This window comes from Heterodontus francisci, chromosome 3, assembly GCF_036365525.1.
Source record: "Heterodontus francisci isolate sHetFra1 chromosome 3, sHetFra1.hap1, whole genome shotgun sequence".
NCBI lineage: Eukaryota > Metazoa > Chordata > Chondrichthyes > Heterodontiformes > Heterodontidae > Heterodontus > Heterodontus francisci.
Window position 1 is genome coordinate 191,494,981 of NC_090373.1, and position 19,339 is coordinate 191,514,319.

The following is a 19,339-nucleotide window of genomic DNA, read 5'->3' on the forward strand; positions in this document are numbered from 1 at the left end:
GGGGGAGCCTGGCTATTCAGGGAACAACAGAAGGAAAGAAATGTCATGAAAAAGAAAAAGAAGCATGAAATTAACGGGAGGAATCCAGCAGTTCCAAGTAGTAATGGTACAATAAAGGCCTCCTCCTGAGTCCCCAGCATCACAGATGCCAGTCTTCAGCCAATTTGATTCAGTCCACATTATGCAAAGGCTATGGACCCTTACAACATCCCAGCTGTAGTAGCGAAGACCTGTACTCCAGAACTAGCCGTGCTCCTAGCCAAGCTGTTCTGCTACAGCTACAACACTGGCATCTATGTGGAAATGTGGAAAATTGCCCAGGTATGTCCTGTCCACAAAAACAGGACGAATGCAATCTGGCCAATTACTGCCCCATCAGTCTACTCTTGATCATCAGCAAAGTGATGGAAGGGGTCGTCGACAGTGCTATCCAGCGGCACTTACACAATAACCTGCTCACCGATGCTCAGTTTGGGTTCCGCCAAAGCCACTCCGCTCCTGACCTCATTACAGCCTTGGTTCAAACATGGACAAAAGAGTTGAACTCCAGAGGTGAGGTGACTGCCCTGGACATCAAGGCAGCATTTGACTGAGTATGGCATCAAAGAGCCCAAACATCTTTAGATGCTTCATCAATGACTTTCCTTCAATCATAATGTCGGAGGTGGGGATGTTCACTGATGATTGCACAATGTTCAGTACAATTCGGAACTCCTCAGCTATGGAAACAGTCCATATCCATATGCAGCAAGACCTGGACAATATCCAGGCTTGGGCTGATAAGTGGCAAGTACCATTCACGCCACACAAGTGCAAGGCAATGACCATCTCCAACAAGAGAGAGCCTAACCATCTCCCCTTGACATTCAATGGTATTATCATCACTAAATCCCCCACTATCACCACCTTGGGGGTTACCATTGACCAGAAACTTAACTCGACCAGCCATATAAATACCGTGGCGACAAGAGCAGGTCAGAGGCTGGGAATTCTGTGCCGATTAACTCACCTCCTGACTCCCCAAAGCCTGTCCACCATTTACTAGGCACAAGTCAGGAGTGTGATGGAATACTCTCCACTTGCCTGGATGACTGTGGCTCCAACAGCAATCAAGAAGCTCGACACGATCCAGGACAAGGCAGCCTGCTTGACCGGTACATAGGAGTAGGCCATTCAGCCCATCGAGCCTGCTCCACCATTCAATACGATCATGCTGATCATCCACTTCAATGCCTTTTTCCCCATATTCCTTTATGTCATTGGTGTTAAGAAATCTGTCAATCTCTACTTTAAACATACTCAATGACTGAGCTTCCACAGCCCTCTGGGGTAGAGAATTCCAAAGATTCACAACCCTCTGAGTAAAGAAATTTCTCCTCATCTCGGTCCTAAGTGGCTTCCCCCTTATTCTTAAATTGTGTGCCCTGGTTCTAGATTCCCCAACCAGGGGACACAACTTGGCTGCATCTACCCTGTCTATCCCTTTAAGTATTTTGTAGTATTTTCACTCTAGAGAATACAGACCCAGTTTCCCCAATCTCTCTTCATAGGACAGTCCCGCCAACCCAGGAACAAGTCTGGTGAACCTTCGTTGCACTCCCTCTATGGCATATCTGTTCCTCCTACCAAAGTGGATAACCTCACATTTTTCCACATTATATTCCATCTGCTATGTTCTTGTCCACTCACCAAGTCTGTTCCAATCCACTTGAAGCCGCTTTGCAACTTCCTCACAACACACATTTCCACCTAGTTTTGTGTCATCCGTGAACTTGGAAATATTACATTTGGTCCCCACATCCAAATCATTGATATATATTGTGAACAGCTGGGGCCCAAGTACTGATCCTTGCAGTAACCCACTAGTCACAGCCTGCCAATGCGAGAATGACCCGTTTACTCCTACTCTCTGCTTTCTGCCTGTTAACCAATCTTGAATCCATGCCAGTATCTTACTTCCTATCCCATGTGCTTTAATTTTGCTAACCAACCTCCTGTTTATCCTGACTTTATCAAAAGCCTTCTGAAAATCCAAGAATATATACTACATCCACCGACTCTCCTTTATCAATTCTTTTAGTAACATCCTCAAAAAACTCCAACAGGTACGTCAAACATGATTTCCCATTCATAAATCCATGTTGACTATGCCCAATCAGATCAGTATTATCCAAGTATCCATTTATCACATCCTTTAGAATAGATTCTAGCATTTTCCCTACTACTGATGTAAGGCTAACAGGTCTGTAGTTCCCTGTTTTCTCTCCCCCTCCCTTCATAAATAGTGAGGTGACATTTGCTACCTTCCAATCTGCAAGACCGTTCCAGAATCTATAGAATTTTGGAAGATGATCACCAGTGCATCCACTATCACCACAGCTACCTCTTTCAACACCCTGGGATGTAGAATATCAGGTCCCAGGGCTTATCAACCTTCAGCCCCATTAATTTCTCCAATACTACCTTCTTACTAATACTAATTTCCTTCAATTCCTCATTCTCCCTAATCCCTTGGATCTCTAATTCTGGGAGATTTCTTGCATCTTCCTCAGTGAAGACAGATACAAAGTAATCATTTAGCTTCTCTGCCATTTCTCTATTCCCCATTATAAATTCTCCTGACTCTGCCTGTAATGGACCCACATTTGTCTTCGCCAAATGTTTCCTTTTTACCTACCTACAGAAGCTTTTACAGTCCGTTTTTATGTTTTTTGCTAGTTTACATTCATATTCTATTCTCCCTTTCTTTCAGTTTCTTGGTCCTCCTTTGCTGTATTCTAAAATCCTCCCAATCCTCAGGTTTACTACTATTTCTGGCGACTTTATAGGCCTTTTCTTTTAAACTTATATAATCCTTGACTTTCTTTGTTAGCCACAGTTGACTGACTTTTCTTTTTGGGTTTTTGTGCTTTGAAGGAATGTATTGTTGCTGTAAACTATGTAATAATTTGTTAAAGACTATCCATTGCCTATGCACTGTCATACCTTTTAATGTATTTTCCCAATCCACCACAACCAATTTGCCCCTCATACCTTCATTATTTCATTTGTTCAAATTTAACACCATAGCTTCAGATTGAACTACCTCACTTTCAAACATAATGTAAAATTCTATCATATTATGGTTACTCATCCCTAAAGGTTCTTTTACAACAAGATTAGTTAGCCCTTTCTCATTACATAATACTAGATCTAAAATAGCCTGTTCTCTAGTCGGTTCCTCAACATACTGCTCTAGAAAACCATCCCTAACACACTCCATAAACTTGTCCTGCACAGCATTGGTGCTCATTAGGTTTACCCAGTCTATATGCAGATTGAATTCACCCATGATTACTGTATTATCCATGCTACATGCTTCTCTAATCTCCAGTTTAATACCATGCCCCACACTACCACTACTGTTTGGTGGCCTATAAACAACTCTTACCAATGTTTTCTGCCCCTTGCTGTTTCTTAGCTCCACCCAAACAGATTCCACATTTTGTTCTTCCGATCTGAGATCCTCCATCACCCCATCCACAACCTTAAACATTTACTCCCTCCACCACCGACGCATAGTGGCAGCAGTGTGTACCATCTATAAGATGCACTGCAAAAACCTGCAAAGCCTCCTTCAATGGTACGTTCCAAACCCGCGACCTCTGCCACCTAGAAGGACCAGGGCAGTAGACACGTGGGAACACCACCACCTGCAAGTTCCCCTCCAAGCCACACACCATCCTGACTTGGAACTATATTGCCGTTCCTTCCCTGTTGCTGGGTTAACAACCTGAAACTCCTCCCTAACAGCACTGTGCGTGTAGCAGCTCAAGAAGGCAGATCACCACCACCACCTTCTCAAGGGCAATTCGGGATGGGCAACAAATGCTGGCCTTGCCAGCCTTGTTCACATCCCAAATGGTGGAAGCAGCTTAAAGTATTGTAAAAACTGAACATATAACAATCAGAACATCAAAAATTAATGAAGAAATGAACAAGTTATACAAGTGAATTCTGCTGATCTTAGACAGTTAAAGAGAAACTGTGATCTACTACGGATTCCTGACATTCACAATCAGTGACGCCATTAGGATTTGACCCAAATTATGAAGGATGTTGAATTATTTTGCTTCTTTAAAGATGTTCTATCACACAAATGGTTGTCACTAAATGACGGAGCCTGAACAGTGTATCCTTGGCTAACTTACTATTGGCAAATCCTTCAAGATCTGTATGCCATCACCTGGACCCATGTGTACAATATGGTTGAAGTTAGTTGGGTTTGAGATTAACTTAGATCTCATTTCTGGATCCCGAAGCATTTCTCTGAAACAGAAAAGGAATCTAAAATCATGTCACATTCAAATTAATTAAAAACAAAGTAACATTATCCTCCCCTTCCTTTTGTCCACTCTCCCTCTCTTTCACTGGCTCAGAGGATGGTGAAGTAATGCTATTTAATGTCACTCTTCAGCTGGATGTTGAGAGACATGGGAAAGCAACCTGCTTCTCTTTTCCCTGCCTTTCCTCAGGTGAAGCACCAGCTTATGCTGAGGATCAGCAGTGGGAGGGCTGGGGTGGGCTAGAAGTGAAGAGTATCAGATCCCATCTGCTGCTACAACACCAACATAGCACAAAATCAGAAATTCAAACCGCTTTGGAGCAAGACACAGAGCTGTACTTCCTAAAGCATTAACAAAAAAAAAGCCCACAGCTTATACGACATCAGCTCTCCTTGGTGAAGTGAATCATCATCATCATCAGCTGTTTGTAATGAAAGTACTTTTAGGAACACCCATCAATGACAGCAAGTTACTGTTAGCAAAGTTTATCACAGGGTGAGAAATGAAGGAGTCACATTGGGAGCGTGACAGACATTTGGGACTGCAGGAATATGGTATTGCTGGGTGATGTCGAGTTCGTTTGTAGATTAGGAATAAATACAGAAAATGCTGGAATACATACAGCAAAAAGGGGAAACGGAGATTTCTAATCAGAGCAGACATTTTATCAGTCCAAGTCCAAGTCTCTAAAATGGCTTCTTTTCTCACATGCTGATGGATCAGGTTTTCTGTCTTTAGTAGAGATTTCCAGTGTTTAATGCTTTTCCTCTTCATACCTCTCATTACCCCTTTCTTCAGTTTGTGTAAGCGGACTAAGGTCTAAGGTAAGCAGGGTGGGGAGGGGATGCAGTGAGGCGGGGCTGGAGGTGTAAACAGGGTAGGGAGTGGTGGGGGGGGGGGAATAACAGGGCAGTGAGCGGGGGGGGGGGGGGGGGAGGGGGGGATAACAGGGCAGTGAGCGGGGCGGAGAGCAGGGCAGGGAGCCAGTGGTGGGGGAGAAGAGAGAGCAGGGCAGGGAGTGGGGGGGAGACAGGGCAGGGACCGGAGGGAGACAGGGCATTGGTGGGGGGGGAGGGAGAGAGACAGGGCATGGGGGTGGGGGGGCGAGACAGGGCAGGGAGCAGAGGGAGACAGGGCAGGGAGCAGAGGGAGACAGGGCAGGGGGGAGCGGCGGGAGGGGGGGTGGGAGGGAGAGCAGGGCAGGGAGCGGGGGGGAGACAGGGTAGGGAGCAGGGGGAGGGACAGGGTAGGGAGCAGGGGGAGGGACAGGGTAGTGAGCAGGGGGAGGGACAGGGTAGGGAGCAGGGGGAGGGACAGGGTAGGGAGCAGGGGGAGGGACAGGGTAGGGAGCAGGGGGAGGGACAGGGTAGGGAGTGGAGGGGAACAGGGGATGGAGTGGAAGGGGGGGGGAGACAAGGTAATGATTGAGGGAGGGAACAGGGTAGGGAGTGGGGACAGGATAGGAGGGTAGGGAGTTGGGGGGTAGGGAGTGTGGGGGGGACAGGACATGGAGTGGGAGCGGGGCTGACAGGATAGGGAGAGGGGGTGGGGTGGACAGGATGGAGGGTTACAGTGCAGGGAGGGGACAGGGGATTTGTGTTTACTGTGCTGCTGGAGACTCTGCCCACCTTCTTTGCTGAAGCCTCTCCTCTTCGGGCACCCGAAATGAGTATCTCCGCTTGCTTCTGGTCCTGACCATCTGTTTGCGACTGTTGTCTGATGTTTCAGGAACGACGAGCTCATCTCCTTCTGTAGGAGTGAAAGAAACAGCTCAACAGAAATCATTAAATGACAATAGAAATAAATAGTACTGGAAATACTCAGCAGACCTGGCAGCATCTGTGGCGAGAGAAGCAGAGTTAATGGTTCAGGTCAATGACCTTTCATCAGAACTGATGAAGGGTCACTGACCTGAAACGTTAACTCTGCTTCTCTCCACAGATGCTGCCAGACCTGCTGAGTATTTCCAGCACTTTCTGTTTTTATTTCAGATTTCTAGCATCTGCAGTATTTTGCTTTCATTAAATGGCAAGATGATTTTCAAAAGTAAAATACTCAGTTACTGTGAAAATTTGTTGTTATTGACCATTATTGTAATAACTGGGTTATGGGCAGTCCGGGTCTTTGTCATGGTTATGATGCTTAGTCGCTGACGTGGCTAGTCCCTTCAAGACTATTGCTCAGTACTCCCCATGAGGCAGTGGTATGAAAAGCCACATTTTGAGATCAGTCAATAGCTGTTACTGTTGCTGTCAGAGGTTTCTCTAGATTGGCAACTCTCCCCTTGGAGAAAGGGCCAGGTTATTTAAAGGTCAAGAAAAACCAGCAGGAAATGACTGGCTTTCTGTTTTTATATTTGAACAAAACATGATTTAGTCATGATCTGTTTGTGTTTTATACAAAGTGGGATATGTGAAATGCAAGTCAGGATGTGGATTATAGATTAACAATTCAAAACCAGGACGACCATGACACATAAGTAGGGGAAAGGAGCCATACTCAATGGTGCTTACAGGAATGGCCATGGATCAAAGTGGGTGATGCACTTTGAATGTCACATGTTTTACCTGCCCACTCATGGCCAAATGTTGCTGGCCAGCTTTTCTTCTGCTGCACACAGTCCATGTAGCAGACCCCAAAATAACTAAATATGTTAACAGTAAGTTTGCTGTTTTATAGAAGCATAAAAGTCACTTACTAGACATACCTGCCATCTTATTTTTGAAATAGATTAACCTGATTGTCTCGAGACCGAGCAGGTTAAGTGTTCCCTCCGTATTAAGTGGCCGAACCTGTAAGAAGAGGAGCTCACTGTAACCAATTCCACAAGGAATTTCTCAAACAGAACTTCATTTGATTCTGGCTCACATGACTTTCCCAAAGGGTGCTTTTCCATTACTCTTTGTGCTCCACTGCTGGAGAGTACATTACAGCAGAAGGGTTTGGCATACTAAATCAGTAGATAGGGCTGACATGTCAGGAGAAGCAAGGCCAGAGGACACATATTTTAACTAAATTACACTCTAGATAGTCAAACTCTGAAAAGTGGATGAATAAATGTATACAAGTCATGAAAAGCTAGCTCACCAATACCAAAGGGATTTAGAAGGCTAATGGAATGTGGGACCATCACAAGAGATACAGAATATAAAAGCAAGGAAATACTAGAGTGTTAGTCAAACCTCATTTAGAATACTGCGCTCAGGTTTGGGCTCCCACCTTAGGAAAGATGCACTGGCCTTGGAGACAATCCAGTGACAATTCAGAAGGATACCTGGGATGAAAGGACTTATTTATAATGAGGGATTCAGTAAACATAGGTTATACTCACTAGTGATGGGGATCTTCGGGGTTGATTTCATTGAGGGGGAAAGGAAGATAAGAAGGAAGGAAAGAAAGCAAAGATAACAGAAAGAGTGGAAAGAAAGCAAGCAAACCAAAGCTCAATGTTGAACCATATTGCAGCAAGGAACAGAAAAGGAAAAAATAAGCAAAACAAACTGTTGGAGAAAGGAACTGAACATACCTTCTTTAGTGCAACTGTCTGAATCCACTCCATAGTGTTCACATCAAATACATCTACAGCATTCTCACTATACACAGACAAATATGGAGCATTGTAACCTGTGGAAATACAACACAACTGGTTGCTTCAGATTCAGCACTTGGGGTTTATTGCACTCCACAATTAATGATATCTATGTGCGACAGGAAATTAAGTACGATAGCCTCATCCGATTGGTGTCCCCACGCAGATTATTTAGTGTAACAGTGCCAATACAGGGGAACAATCGCACTTGAGCCTTAAGACTTTAATGTGCGAAAACACTTTTTGTGCCACATTCACAGTTTGTTTCACAGAACTGCTCTCACCACAATCAGCAACAGCAAGTGACCTGTACCCACCCGTACTTCACTCCAGTGACTAGACTTCAAGTATTCGCTCTGGACACGGCCTGAGTTTGGAAGAACAGAATCAGTAATTGTACTGCACAGTTAAATGATTCCACAACCCAACCGCTCATTTTGGGGAGAAAAGTCCAACCCGAATTCTTGTCATACATCAGATTTTTTACTTATAGCTGTGGCATTTGAACCTTTCACCAAAACTGCCAGTTTGTCTGGACTTCCGTTGTTAGTGCCCTTCATAATCTTGCAAATTTCAATCAAGCTGATTTCAATCTTCGATTTTCCATAGAATACAGTGCCTCAAATTACACCAGGACCCAGATATGCTAAGACTCAGCTTTATGTTAGAGTTCCCTCAAGCCATTGTTGGAGCAGAGCCTCTACCAGCCCTGGTTCTCATTGGGACAAGGCATATCAGTCCTGATAGCATGTCTACAGCACAGACTCTATATGTCGAATGGCCTCCTTCTGTGCTGTACTATCCTACGATATTGTCTTTCTGTGGGGGATAAGTATCAGTCCCAGGGGCCCACCACATGATCGCAAATAATAGGACCTCTCCTAACAAGGGCTTTCAGCCCCAAAATGTCCAATGGTTTTTGCTTACCATCTAGATTCTATATATCCAGAGCACCTTGGTTGCTCTCTACTGTATCCACTCAAGGGCAACATTACTTGTCTTTTTAGATGATCAAAACAGCACACAGTATTCCAGACAATGCCTTATACCGTAAAACTATAAACTTGTTTGACTTACACTCCATCATTCTGTCAATAAAACCGACTAAGTGATATGCCTTTTTACTGAAGTCAAGCTTGAGCTGCAATAACCATATCAGCACAGTTGTCTAAAAAGTCTAACTCAGGAGTGTTGACTTTATATAAGGTATTGCCATATATCCTTACTGCCCTTATGTGGGGTATTGTAAGATATTGCTATAAATATTTATTGCCTTTATAAGGTATATTATAGGACATTGTCATATATCTCTATTGCCCTTACATGGGAGAATTTATAGGATATTGTTGATAATCCTTATTGCCCTTAATGGGGGTATTATACAATATCGTCATACATCCATATTGCCCTGACATGGGGTTATTGTAGGATATTGTCACAGCACAGAAGGTGGCCACTCAGCCCATTGTGTCAATGCTGGTCAAAAAAAGAGCTAGCCAGAGTAAACCCACCTTCCAGCTCTTGGTCTGAGCCCTATAGGTTACAGCACTTCAAGTGCATATCCAAGTACTTTTAAATTGCGATGAGAATTTCTGCCTCTACCACCCTTTCAGGCAGCGAGTTCCAGGGCCCCATCACCCTCTGGGTGAAAAAATAATTCTCGTCAACTCCCCACTAATCGTTCCACCTCACTTTAAACCTATGCCCCCTGGTTACTGAGTCTCTGTTAAGGGTCCTTTCTAATCCACTCTATCAAGGCCCCTCATAATTTTAAACACCTCAATTAAATTGCCTCCCAACCTCCTCTGTTGCAAAGAAAACAAACCCAGTCTATCCAATCGTTCCTCAAAGCTAAAATTCTCCATTTATAGCAACCTCCTAGTAAATCTCTTCTGCACCCTCGCTATTGTGAGCAGATCCTTCCTGCAATATGGGAGCCTGTCGGTATTTGCAGCGGGTGATCGGGAGCCTGTCGGTATTTGCAGCGGGTGATCGGGAGCCTGTCGGTATTTGCAGCGGGTGATCGGGTGCCTGTCGGTATTTGCAGCGGGTGATCGGGTGCCTGTCGGTATTTGCAGCGGGTGATCGGGTGCCTGTCGGTATTTGCAGCAGGTGATCGGGTGCCTGTCGGTATTTGCAGCGGGTCATCGGGAGCCTGTCAGTAATTGCAGCGGGTGATCGGGAGCCTGTCGGTATTTGCAGCAGGTGATCGGGTGGCTGTCGGTATTTGCAGCGGGTCATCGGGAGCCTGTCAGTAATTGCAGCGGGTGATCGGGAGCCTGTCGGTATTTGCAGCAGGTGATCGGGTGCCTGTCGGTATTTGCAGCGGGTCATCGGGAGCCTGTCAGTAATTGCAGCGGGTGATCGGGAGCCTGTTGGTATTTGCAGCGGGTGATCGGGTGCCTGTCGGTATTTGCAGCGGGTGATCGGGAGCCTGTCGGTATTTGCAGCGGGTGATCGGGAGCCTGTCGGTATTTGCAGCGGGTGATCGGGTGCCTGTCGGTATTTGCAGCGGGTGATCGGGTGCCTGTCGGTATTTGCAGCGGGTGATCGGGAGCCTGTCGGTATTTGCAGCGGGTGATCGGGAGCCTGTCGGTATTTGCAGCGGGTGATCGGGAGCCTGTCGGTATTTGCAGCGGGTGATCGGGAGCCTGTCGGTATTTGCAGCGGGTGATCGGGAGCCTGTCAGTAATTGCAGCGGGTGATCGGGAGCCTGTCAGTAATTGCAGCAGGTCATCGGGAGCCTGTCAGTAATTGCAGCGGGTGATCGGGTGCCTGTCGGTATTTGCAGCGGGTGATCGGGAGCCTGTCGGTATTTGCAGCGGGTCATCGGGAGCCTGTCGGTATTTGCAGCGGGTCATCGGGAGCCTGTCGGTATTTGCAGCGGGTCATCGGGAGCCTGTCGGTATTTGCAGCGGGTGATCGGGTGCCTGTCAGTAATTGCAGCGGGTGATCGGGTGCCTGTCGGTATTTGCAGCGGGTCATCGGGAGCCTGTCAGTAATTGCAGCGGGTGATCGGGTGCCTGTCGGTATTTGCAGCGGGTCATCGGGAGCCTGTCAGTAATTGCAGCGGGTGATCGGGAGCCTGTCGGTATTTGCAGCGGGTCATCGGGAGCCTGTCAGTAATTGCAGCGGGTCATCGGGAGCCTGTCAGTAATTGCAGCGGGTGATCGGGTGCCTGTCGGTATTTGCAGCGGGTCATCGGGTGCCTGTCGGTATTTGCAGGTCCCAGGGAGGGTGTCAGTACCTATGGGCGGGTCCCCAGGAGTGCGTCAGTGTTTACAGACAATCCCTGGGAGTGTCTCGTTATCTAAAGGCGGAATCCCGGGTGTGTGTCAGTATCTACAGGGGGCCATTATAGTGCTAATAATATATTTAATATTTTGGTCGATCTCTCGTGGTTTTACTAACACATGAAAAAAAAAATTCTGTCTCTCTCATCCTTGCCTCTCCAATTCATAACGGAACTCAGAATATATCAAATATTAAATCTAAGTTCTATTTATAAATTGAGAGATGCAGTTCCCACTAAATTTAGTATTTCACGTAAAGGCACCAAGTTTTGAGGTACAGGTATACAAAAAAGGTTGTTAGTAACTAAGAGCTTCCATCTCTCTGCCATAAGCTGGTATGTCAGAAAATAACACATCAAACTCATTACTAACTGCTTGTAAAAGCAGAAATAGGATAAAATGTGATAACTGGAAAATTATAGGCCCAAAGGAGAGTGAGACAGAGGGAAGGGCAATGTACTGAAAACTTGTGCTTCAGAACTAGCTGTGCCCCTAGCCAAGCTGTTCCAGTAAAGCTACAACACTGGCATCTACCCGAAAATGTGGAAAATTGTCTAGGTATGTCCTGTGCACGAAAAGCAGGACAAATTCAATCCAGCCAATTACCACCCCAACAGTCTACACTCGATCATCAGTCAAGCGATGGAAGGTGTCATTGATAGCGTTATGAGGCTATTAAATTATGCGATAACTTAAAGAGAGAGGAGAAGGCAAGAGTGCAATATAGCCATAAAGACAATGAGAATCAAAAGTGTGGCAGGAAGGGACAGACTGTACAAATTTAACAGAACTCCAGCACATAAGGCTAGAGGCTGTGAACTAACCAGGGTGGGGGTGGGGGGGGGGGGGGGAGGGTTTGAATGAGGGGAGATTTAGAAATCCAAAGAGAAAAGTTGAGGCATCGGAACAGTACAGCGTTGTGGGTAAAGACAAGCAGAATGGGACAGGAAGGGACGGAGTTTAACAAAAGTTGCACATCAGCAAATAAGGTCATTGCAGGGACTAGAAGTAAAAAAATGAAATTAAATGTTCTTCATCTGAATGTGCAAAGCATCTACAATAAGATAGATGAACTAGTGGCACAAATAGAGGTAAATTGCCATTACAGAGACATGGTGACAAGGTGATCTAGGTTGGGAAATAAATATTTCAGGGTACACAATATTGCGGAAAGAGTGTCAAAGGAGGAGGGGTAGCTTTGATAATAAAGGATGACATAGGGACATTAGTGAGAAAGCATCTGGCCTCAGAAGATCATGAAGCAGAATCAGTATGAGTAGAAATTAGGAATAGCAAGAATCGGAGAACACTGGTGGGAATAGTTTATAGACCCCCAAAAGTAGTTATACCATTGGACAGAGCATTAAACAAGAAATTAGTGGAACTTGTAACAAAGGCAATGTAATAATTGTGGGGGACTTTAATCTTCATATAGACTGGGACAATGAAATTGGCAAGAGTGGTCCAGAAGATGAGTTTGTGGAATGTTTTCTGGACAGTTTCTTGGAGCAATACGTTGCAAAACTGACTAGGGATAAAGGTGTCTTAGATCTAGTATTGTGTAATGAAGCAGTGTTAATTAGTAACGTCATAGCAAAAGATCCATGGGAAATAGTGATCATAATACTATTGAATTCCATGTTAAAGTCTTAAAGTGATATATTCCGATCACAAACAAGACTTAAACAAAGCCAATTACAGGGTGTGAGATGAAAACTGGCTAGGGTAAATAGACTAATAGGTATGGTGGTAAATGAACAGTGGGAAACCTTAAAGAAACAACTGAAAATGTTCAACAAAAAGACATTCCATTGAAAAACAAAAACAACAAGACAGACCCATCTGTGGCTCACTCAAGAAGGGGTTGTGCGACTTTGGAACTCTCTGCCTCAGAAGGTGGTGGAGGCAGGGTTATTGAATATTTTTAAGGCGGAGGTAGATAGATTCTTGTTAGGCAAGGGAATCAAGGGTTATCGGGGGTAGATGGGAGTGTGGAATTCGAAACACAAACAGATCAGCCATGATTTATTGAATGGCGGAGCAGGCTCAAGGAGCCGAATGGCATGCTTCTTTCCTAATTCATATGTTTAAGGATAGTATTAGATTAAAAGAAGAGGCTTACAATGTTGCAAAAAAGAGTAGCAAGTCTGAAGATTGGGAGTGTTTTAGAAACCAGCTAAGGGCTACCAAAATGTTGATAAAAAAGGAAAAGGTAGAATATCAGAGTAAACTAGCCAGTAATATAAGAACAGATTGTGAGAGCTTTTATAGGTATATAAAGAAGAGAGTAGCTAAAGTAAACATTGGTCCCTTAGAAGCAAAGACAAGAGAAATTATCACAGGGAATGAAGAAATGGCAGAGGCACTGAACAAATATTTTGTGTCTGTCTTCAGTAGAAGACACATAGCAGAAATAGATGGTAACCTAGGGGCTAAAAAGTGAGGACATTAAGGAAATTAATATCAACAGAGAAAAAGTATTGGAGAAACTTAAGGGACTAAAATTCAACAAATCTCTGGGACCTGATGGCCTACACTCCAGGGTTCTAAAAGAGATAACTGCAGATATAGTGGATGCTCCAGCTAGGATGTTCTAAAATTCCTTAGATTTGGAGATGGTCCCATTAGATTGGAAGTAGGCAAAGGTTACACTGCTTTTCAAGAAAGGAGCGAGACAGAAAAGAGTGAACTACAGACCAGTTAATCTATCAGTCCTTGGGAAAATACTGGAATCTATTACGGAAGTCTTAACAATGCACTTAGAAAAGCACAGTATGATTAGAACAAGTTAACATGGCATTACTAAAGAGAAATCCTGTTTGACAAATTTATTAGAGCTTTTTGAGGATGTAACTAGTAGGATAGATAAAGGGGACTAGTAGATGCAGTATATCTGGATTTCCAAAAGGCAATTGATAAGGTGCCACACAAAAGGTTAACAGGCAATATAAAAGGCTTATGGAGTTGGGGGCAATATATTAGCATGGATAGAGGATTGGTTAACGGACAGGAAGCAAACAGTGGGCATAAACGGGGCATGTTCAAGTTGGCAGGCAGTGAACAGCCACAAGGATCAGTGCTGGGACCTCACCTGTTTACAATCTATATTAATGAGTTGGATGAAGAGACAGAGAGTAATGTATCTAAGTTTGGAGATGATGCAAAGCTCGGTGGAAAGGTAAACTGTGGGGAGGATACAGAGAGGCTGCAAAGAGATATAGACAGGTTAACTGAGTGGGCAACAAGATGGCAGATGGAGTATAATGTAGGGAAGTGTGAAGTTATTCACTTTGGTCGTACGAATAGAAAAGCAGAATATTTTTTAAAATGTGTGAAACTTGTAAGTGTTGATGTTCAAAGTACTTGGCTGTGCTTGTACAAGAAATGCAGGAAGCTAGCATGCAGGTACAGCAAGCAATTAGGAAGGCAAAAATATGTGGAGTAGTTGTGCAGTTTTGGTCTCCACATTTCGGAAAGGACATACTTGTGTTGGAGGTGGTACAGAAAAGATTCACTAAATTGTTCCCTGGGATGAGGGGCTTGTCCTATGATGAGAGGTTGAGTAAATTGGGCCTATACTCTTTGGAGTTTACAAGAATGAGGCGCTAAAATACTTAAAGGGATAGACAAGGTAGATGCAGGTAAGGTGCTTTCCCTGGTTGGGGAATCTAGAACCAGGGGACACAATTTCAAAATAAGGGGGAAGCCACTTAGGAACGAGATGAGGAGAAATTTCTTTACTCAGAGGGTTGTGAATCTTTGGAATTCTCTACCCCAGAGGGCTGTGGAAGCTCAGTCATTGAGAATGTTTAAAGTGGAGATTGACAGATTTCTAAATACCAATGACATAAAGGAATATGGAGAAGTGTGAGAAAAAGGCATTGAAGTGGATGAACAGCCATGATCGTATTGAATGGCAGAGCAGGCTTGATGGGCTGAATGGCCTACACCTGCTCCTATGTTCCTATGAAACATACAAGATTCTGAAGGGGCGGATAGGGTAGACACAGAGATTTTTTCCACTGGTCAAGAAATCTAAAACACAGGGGCACAGTCTCGGGATTAAGGGGTTGATCATTTAGGACTGAGATGAGGAAAAATTACTTCATTCAAAGGGTTGTGAATCTTTGGAATTCTCTACCCCAGGAGGGTTGCAGATCGTTGAATACATTTAATGCTGGGATAGACAGATTTTTGGTCTCTCGGGAAATCAAGGGATATGACGAGTGGGTGGGAAAGTGGAGTTAAAGCCCAAGATCAGACATGATCGTACTGAATGGCGGAGCAGTCTCAATGGGCCATATGGTCTACACCTGCTCCTATTTCTTGTGTTCACTTACACAGCAATAAACAGCTCACCAATGCTCAGTCTGGGTTCTACCAGACCATTCAGCTTCAGATCTCATTACTGCCTTGGTTCAAACATGGACAAATTCCACATGGTGTGACGGTCCTTGATATCAAGGCAGCATTTGACTAAGTGTGGCATTAAGGAGCCCTAGCAAAAGGGAAGTCAATGGGAATCGGGGGCAAACTCTCCACTGGTTGGTGTCATACCTAGCACAAAGGAAGATGGTTGTGGTCGTTGGAGATCAATCATCTCAGCCTCAAGACATCATTGCAGGAGTTCCTCAGGGCAGTGTCCTAGGCCCAACCATCTTCAACTGCTTTATCAGTGACCTTCCCTCCAACATAAGTTCAGAAGTGCGAATTTTTGCTGATGACTGCACAGTGTTCAATACCATTTGCAACTCCTCAGATACTGAAGCAGTCCGTGCCCACACGCAGCAAGACCTGGACAACATTCAGGCTTGGTCTGATAGGTGGCAAGTAACACACGTGGCGGGGAATAAATATCTCCAACAAGAGAGAATCTAACCATCTCCCCTTGACATTCAACGACATTAGCATTGCTGAATTCCCCACCATCAACATCCTGGGGGTTACAATTGACCAGGAACTTAACTGGTCCAGCCATATAAATTCTGTGGTACAACAGCAGGTCAGAGGCTGGGAATTCTATGGCGAGTAACTCACCTCCTAACGCTCCAAAGCCTGTCCACTATCTATCAGGCACAAGTCAGGAGTGTTATGGAATACTGTCTACTTACCTGAATGGGTGTGGCTCCAACAACACTCAAGAAGCTCGACACCATCCAGGTCAAAGCAGCCTGCTTGACTGGCACCCCATCCACTAGATACAGTTCCTTCAGCACAGGGGCAGCAGTGTGTACCATCTACAAGATGCACTGCAACTACTGACCAAGCCTTCTTCGACAGCACCTTCTAAATCTGTGACCTCTACCACCTAGAAGGACCAGGGCAGCAGATACATGGGAACACGACCACCTGCAAATTTCCCTCCAAGCCATACACCATCCTGAATTGGAACTATATCGCCGTTCCTTCACTGTCGCTGGGTCAGAATTCTGGAATGCCCTTTCTAACAGCACTGTGGGTGTACCTACACATCAAGGACTGCAGCGGTTGAAACAGGTTGCTCATCACCACCTTCTCAAGCACAATTAAGGATGAACAATATATGCTGGCCTTGCCAGCGACGCCCAGATCCTATGGCAAAATTTTTAAAAAGAGGAAGGGAAGAGGATCTGGTGCAGCAATCATGGTGTGAGAAAAGAAATTGGGAAGGGGGAGAGGCAGGATACAACAGGGAGAAGATTTAGCAGTCACTGGGAGCGGCAAGGCTCAAACACAAGGGAAAAGTGAGGGTGCATGGGGAAACAGGGTAGATGCAGCTAAGATGCTTCCCCTGGTTGGGGAGTCTAGAACCAGGGGATGCAATTTCAAAATAAGGAGGAAGCCACTTAGGTCAGAGATGAGAGGGTTGTGAATCTTCAGAATTCTTTACCTCAGAGGGTTGTGGAAGTTCAGTCATTGAGTATGTTTAAAGTCGAGATTGGCAGATTTCTAAATACCAATGACATAAAGGGATATAGGGATCATGTGGGAAAAAGGCACTGAAGTGGATGATCAGCCATGATCATACTGAATGGAGGAGCAGGCACGATGGGCTGAATGGCCTACTCCTCTTCCAATGTTCCCACGTGTTGTCCCATGGCCATAACACCATAGACATATTGCAGCTATAAATCTCATCATTTGTGGGCTGGCAGCAGAAAATGCCCATGTAAATTCTCAGACTTGTTAAAATTCAACCAGTTCTTTAATATTTGCAGGGAAAGAAACCTGCCTCTTCCCCAGTCTGGGCCTACACCTGACTCCAGTTCCACACAACATGATTGACTCTTAATGCCCTCTGAAGTGGCCCCTAGTAAGTTACTTAGTTGTACATACAATCACTACCTCAAGAAGACTGCCACCTTCTCGGCAACCCTGGGTGACAATATGCTTCCTGACTTCCCAGTGTCACCCACATCTTGAGAACAAATTTAAAAAAAACTTGGCATTTTCCCACCCCTCATTGATGTCCCACCAGCTGCCACCTGAAATAATACAAGGGAGCTATCAGGCAGGGAGAGATGACACAGTTAGAATCAGAAGATATGAGAGAGAGAGAGAGAGGGAATGACTGAGAATATGAGGGAGAATAAGTAAGACAGACACAGAGAGAAAGAATAACTAGTCATAATAGCCAAGAGGAGAGAATGAGAGTGAGCAGATAAAGAGGCAGACAAATGTATATGGAGAACTTGAAGAGAGTTGAGAAAAAGATTCATCTGACTTGCTATGAAGAGCAGCTACGGGATAACCACGAAGCATTTTAATAAGAAAATTTAAGCAGCAAGTCGGTACTAATTCTTGCATTTAAATGAGTGGGAAAATTAATACGCAAGAATGATAAACACCCATGTATGTGAGTGAGGAAAGGGCTTGATGGATTGGGAGTGAGATGGGAATTAAAGAGAGGAAGTTAGATGGTGTGTTGAGAAAAACAGTGGTTGCACAGAGTGCAGCACAAACAGAGTGCAGAATTTGGGAATTTGGAGAGTGTGGAATTTTCTGGTAAGTAGTGGATGAGTATACCTCAACCTGAATTTTACTTTAACATTTTGAATTTAACTTAGAAATTTCAAGAGCTTAAAAGAAATGGCAAACTAGTCAACGGAAACTGCTTGTCAGTAAAAGTCAACTGTCAATCAGCTATTAAGTGACTGCCTGAATAATCAGTGTGAAGGAATCTGAATGAACACTTGTAATTTGAGTGTGGCTCAAAAGGGTGTAAACAGTATCCGCTCATGCACAGAGTGGTCGTAAATGGAGTGTAGCATAAACAGAGTGTAAAAGTTGGGAATTTGGTGCAGAAGGGATGCTTTTCTTGCCCCCAAAACTCGCAGTGGATTGTGTTAGCTTGAGGCAGTAAGTATTCAAGATTGTTTTCCAGTTTTTAGAGTTCAGTGCAAGCTAGTCTGCAGAAAAAGAAAAAACTCACAATGGATTAAAAAGTAGATATGAATGGGAAATGTGCATATGTTGAATAATTACTCTGCGTCAGTATTTACAGCAGAGGGAAGAGGTCAGCAGGACAGACATCCCAAAGAAACTTTTCAGGAACAGACTCAACTAAATTAACATAAGCAAGATAACTAATGAATAAATTAATGGCACTAAAAAGTGACAAATCCTCAGGACCAGATTGTTTCCACCCCAGGGAGAAGTAGGCGAGAACACTGTAGACGCCCTAACTATAATCTTCTAAAGTTCTCTCAATTTGGGAACCGTTCCTTTAGATTGGAAAATTGTGCCTATCACTCCACTATTTAGGAAAGATGACAGAGGGAAACCAGGAAATTATAGACCAGTTAAGCCTAATATCTGTCATCTGGAAATTGCTGGAGTCTTCAATTAAGGATAAGGTGACTGAACTTCTTGAAAATTTTCAGCTGATCAGAGAGAATCAGCATGGATTTGTAAAAGGTAGGTCTTGCCTCACGAATATGATTGAGTGGTTTGAAGAGGTGACTAAAGTAGTGGACAGGAGAATGTCTATGAATGTTATTTATATGGACTTCTAGAAGGCATCTGATAAAGTCCCTCATAAGAGACTATTAGCTAAAGTTGAAGCTCAGGGAATTGAAGATAAATTATTGAGCTGGTTAGAAAATTGGCTGAGTGGCAGGAGACAAAGAGTAGGGATAATGGATAGGTACTCT

General features: G+C 44.3%; 1 protein-coding gene across 7 annotated transcripts in view; it reads right to left on the bottom strand.

Annotated features, from left to right (window-relative positions):
• Nucleotides 1–19,339, bottom strand: part of LOC137365491 (serine/threonine-protein kinase MRCK alpha-like) — a 789,178-nt gene that overhangs the window by 14,041 nt on the left and 755,798 nt on the right. For 4 of the 7 annotated variants that reach the window (XM_068027939.1, XM_068027937.1, XM_068027940.1 and 1 more), the window contains 4 exons: nucleotides 7,852–7,949; nucleotides 7,024–7,117; nucleotides 5,954–6,074; nucleotides 4,191–4,308 (listed from right to left, as the gene is read on the bottom strand). In XM_068027939.1, the coding sequence (XP_067884040.1) occupies nucleotides 4,191–4,308; nucleotides 5,954–6,074; nucleotides 7,024–7,117; nucleotides 7,852–7,949 (431 nt within the window). The remainder of the gene's footprint in view (nucleotides 1–4,190; nucleotides 4,309–5,953; nucleotides 6,075–7,023; nucleotides 7,118–7,851; nucleotides 7,950–19,339) is intronic. The other 3 variants (XM_068027936.1, XM_068027941.1, XM_068027942.1) reach the window with 1 other exon arrangement.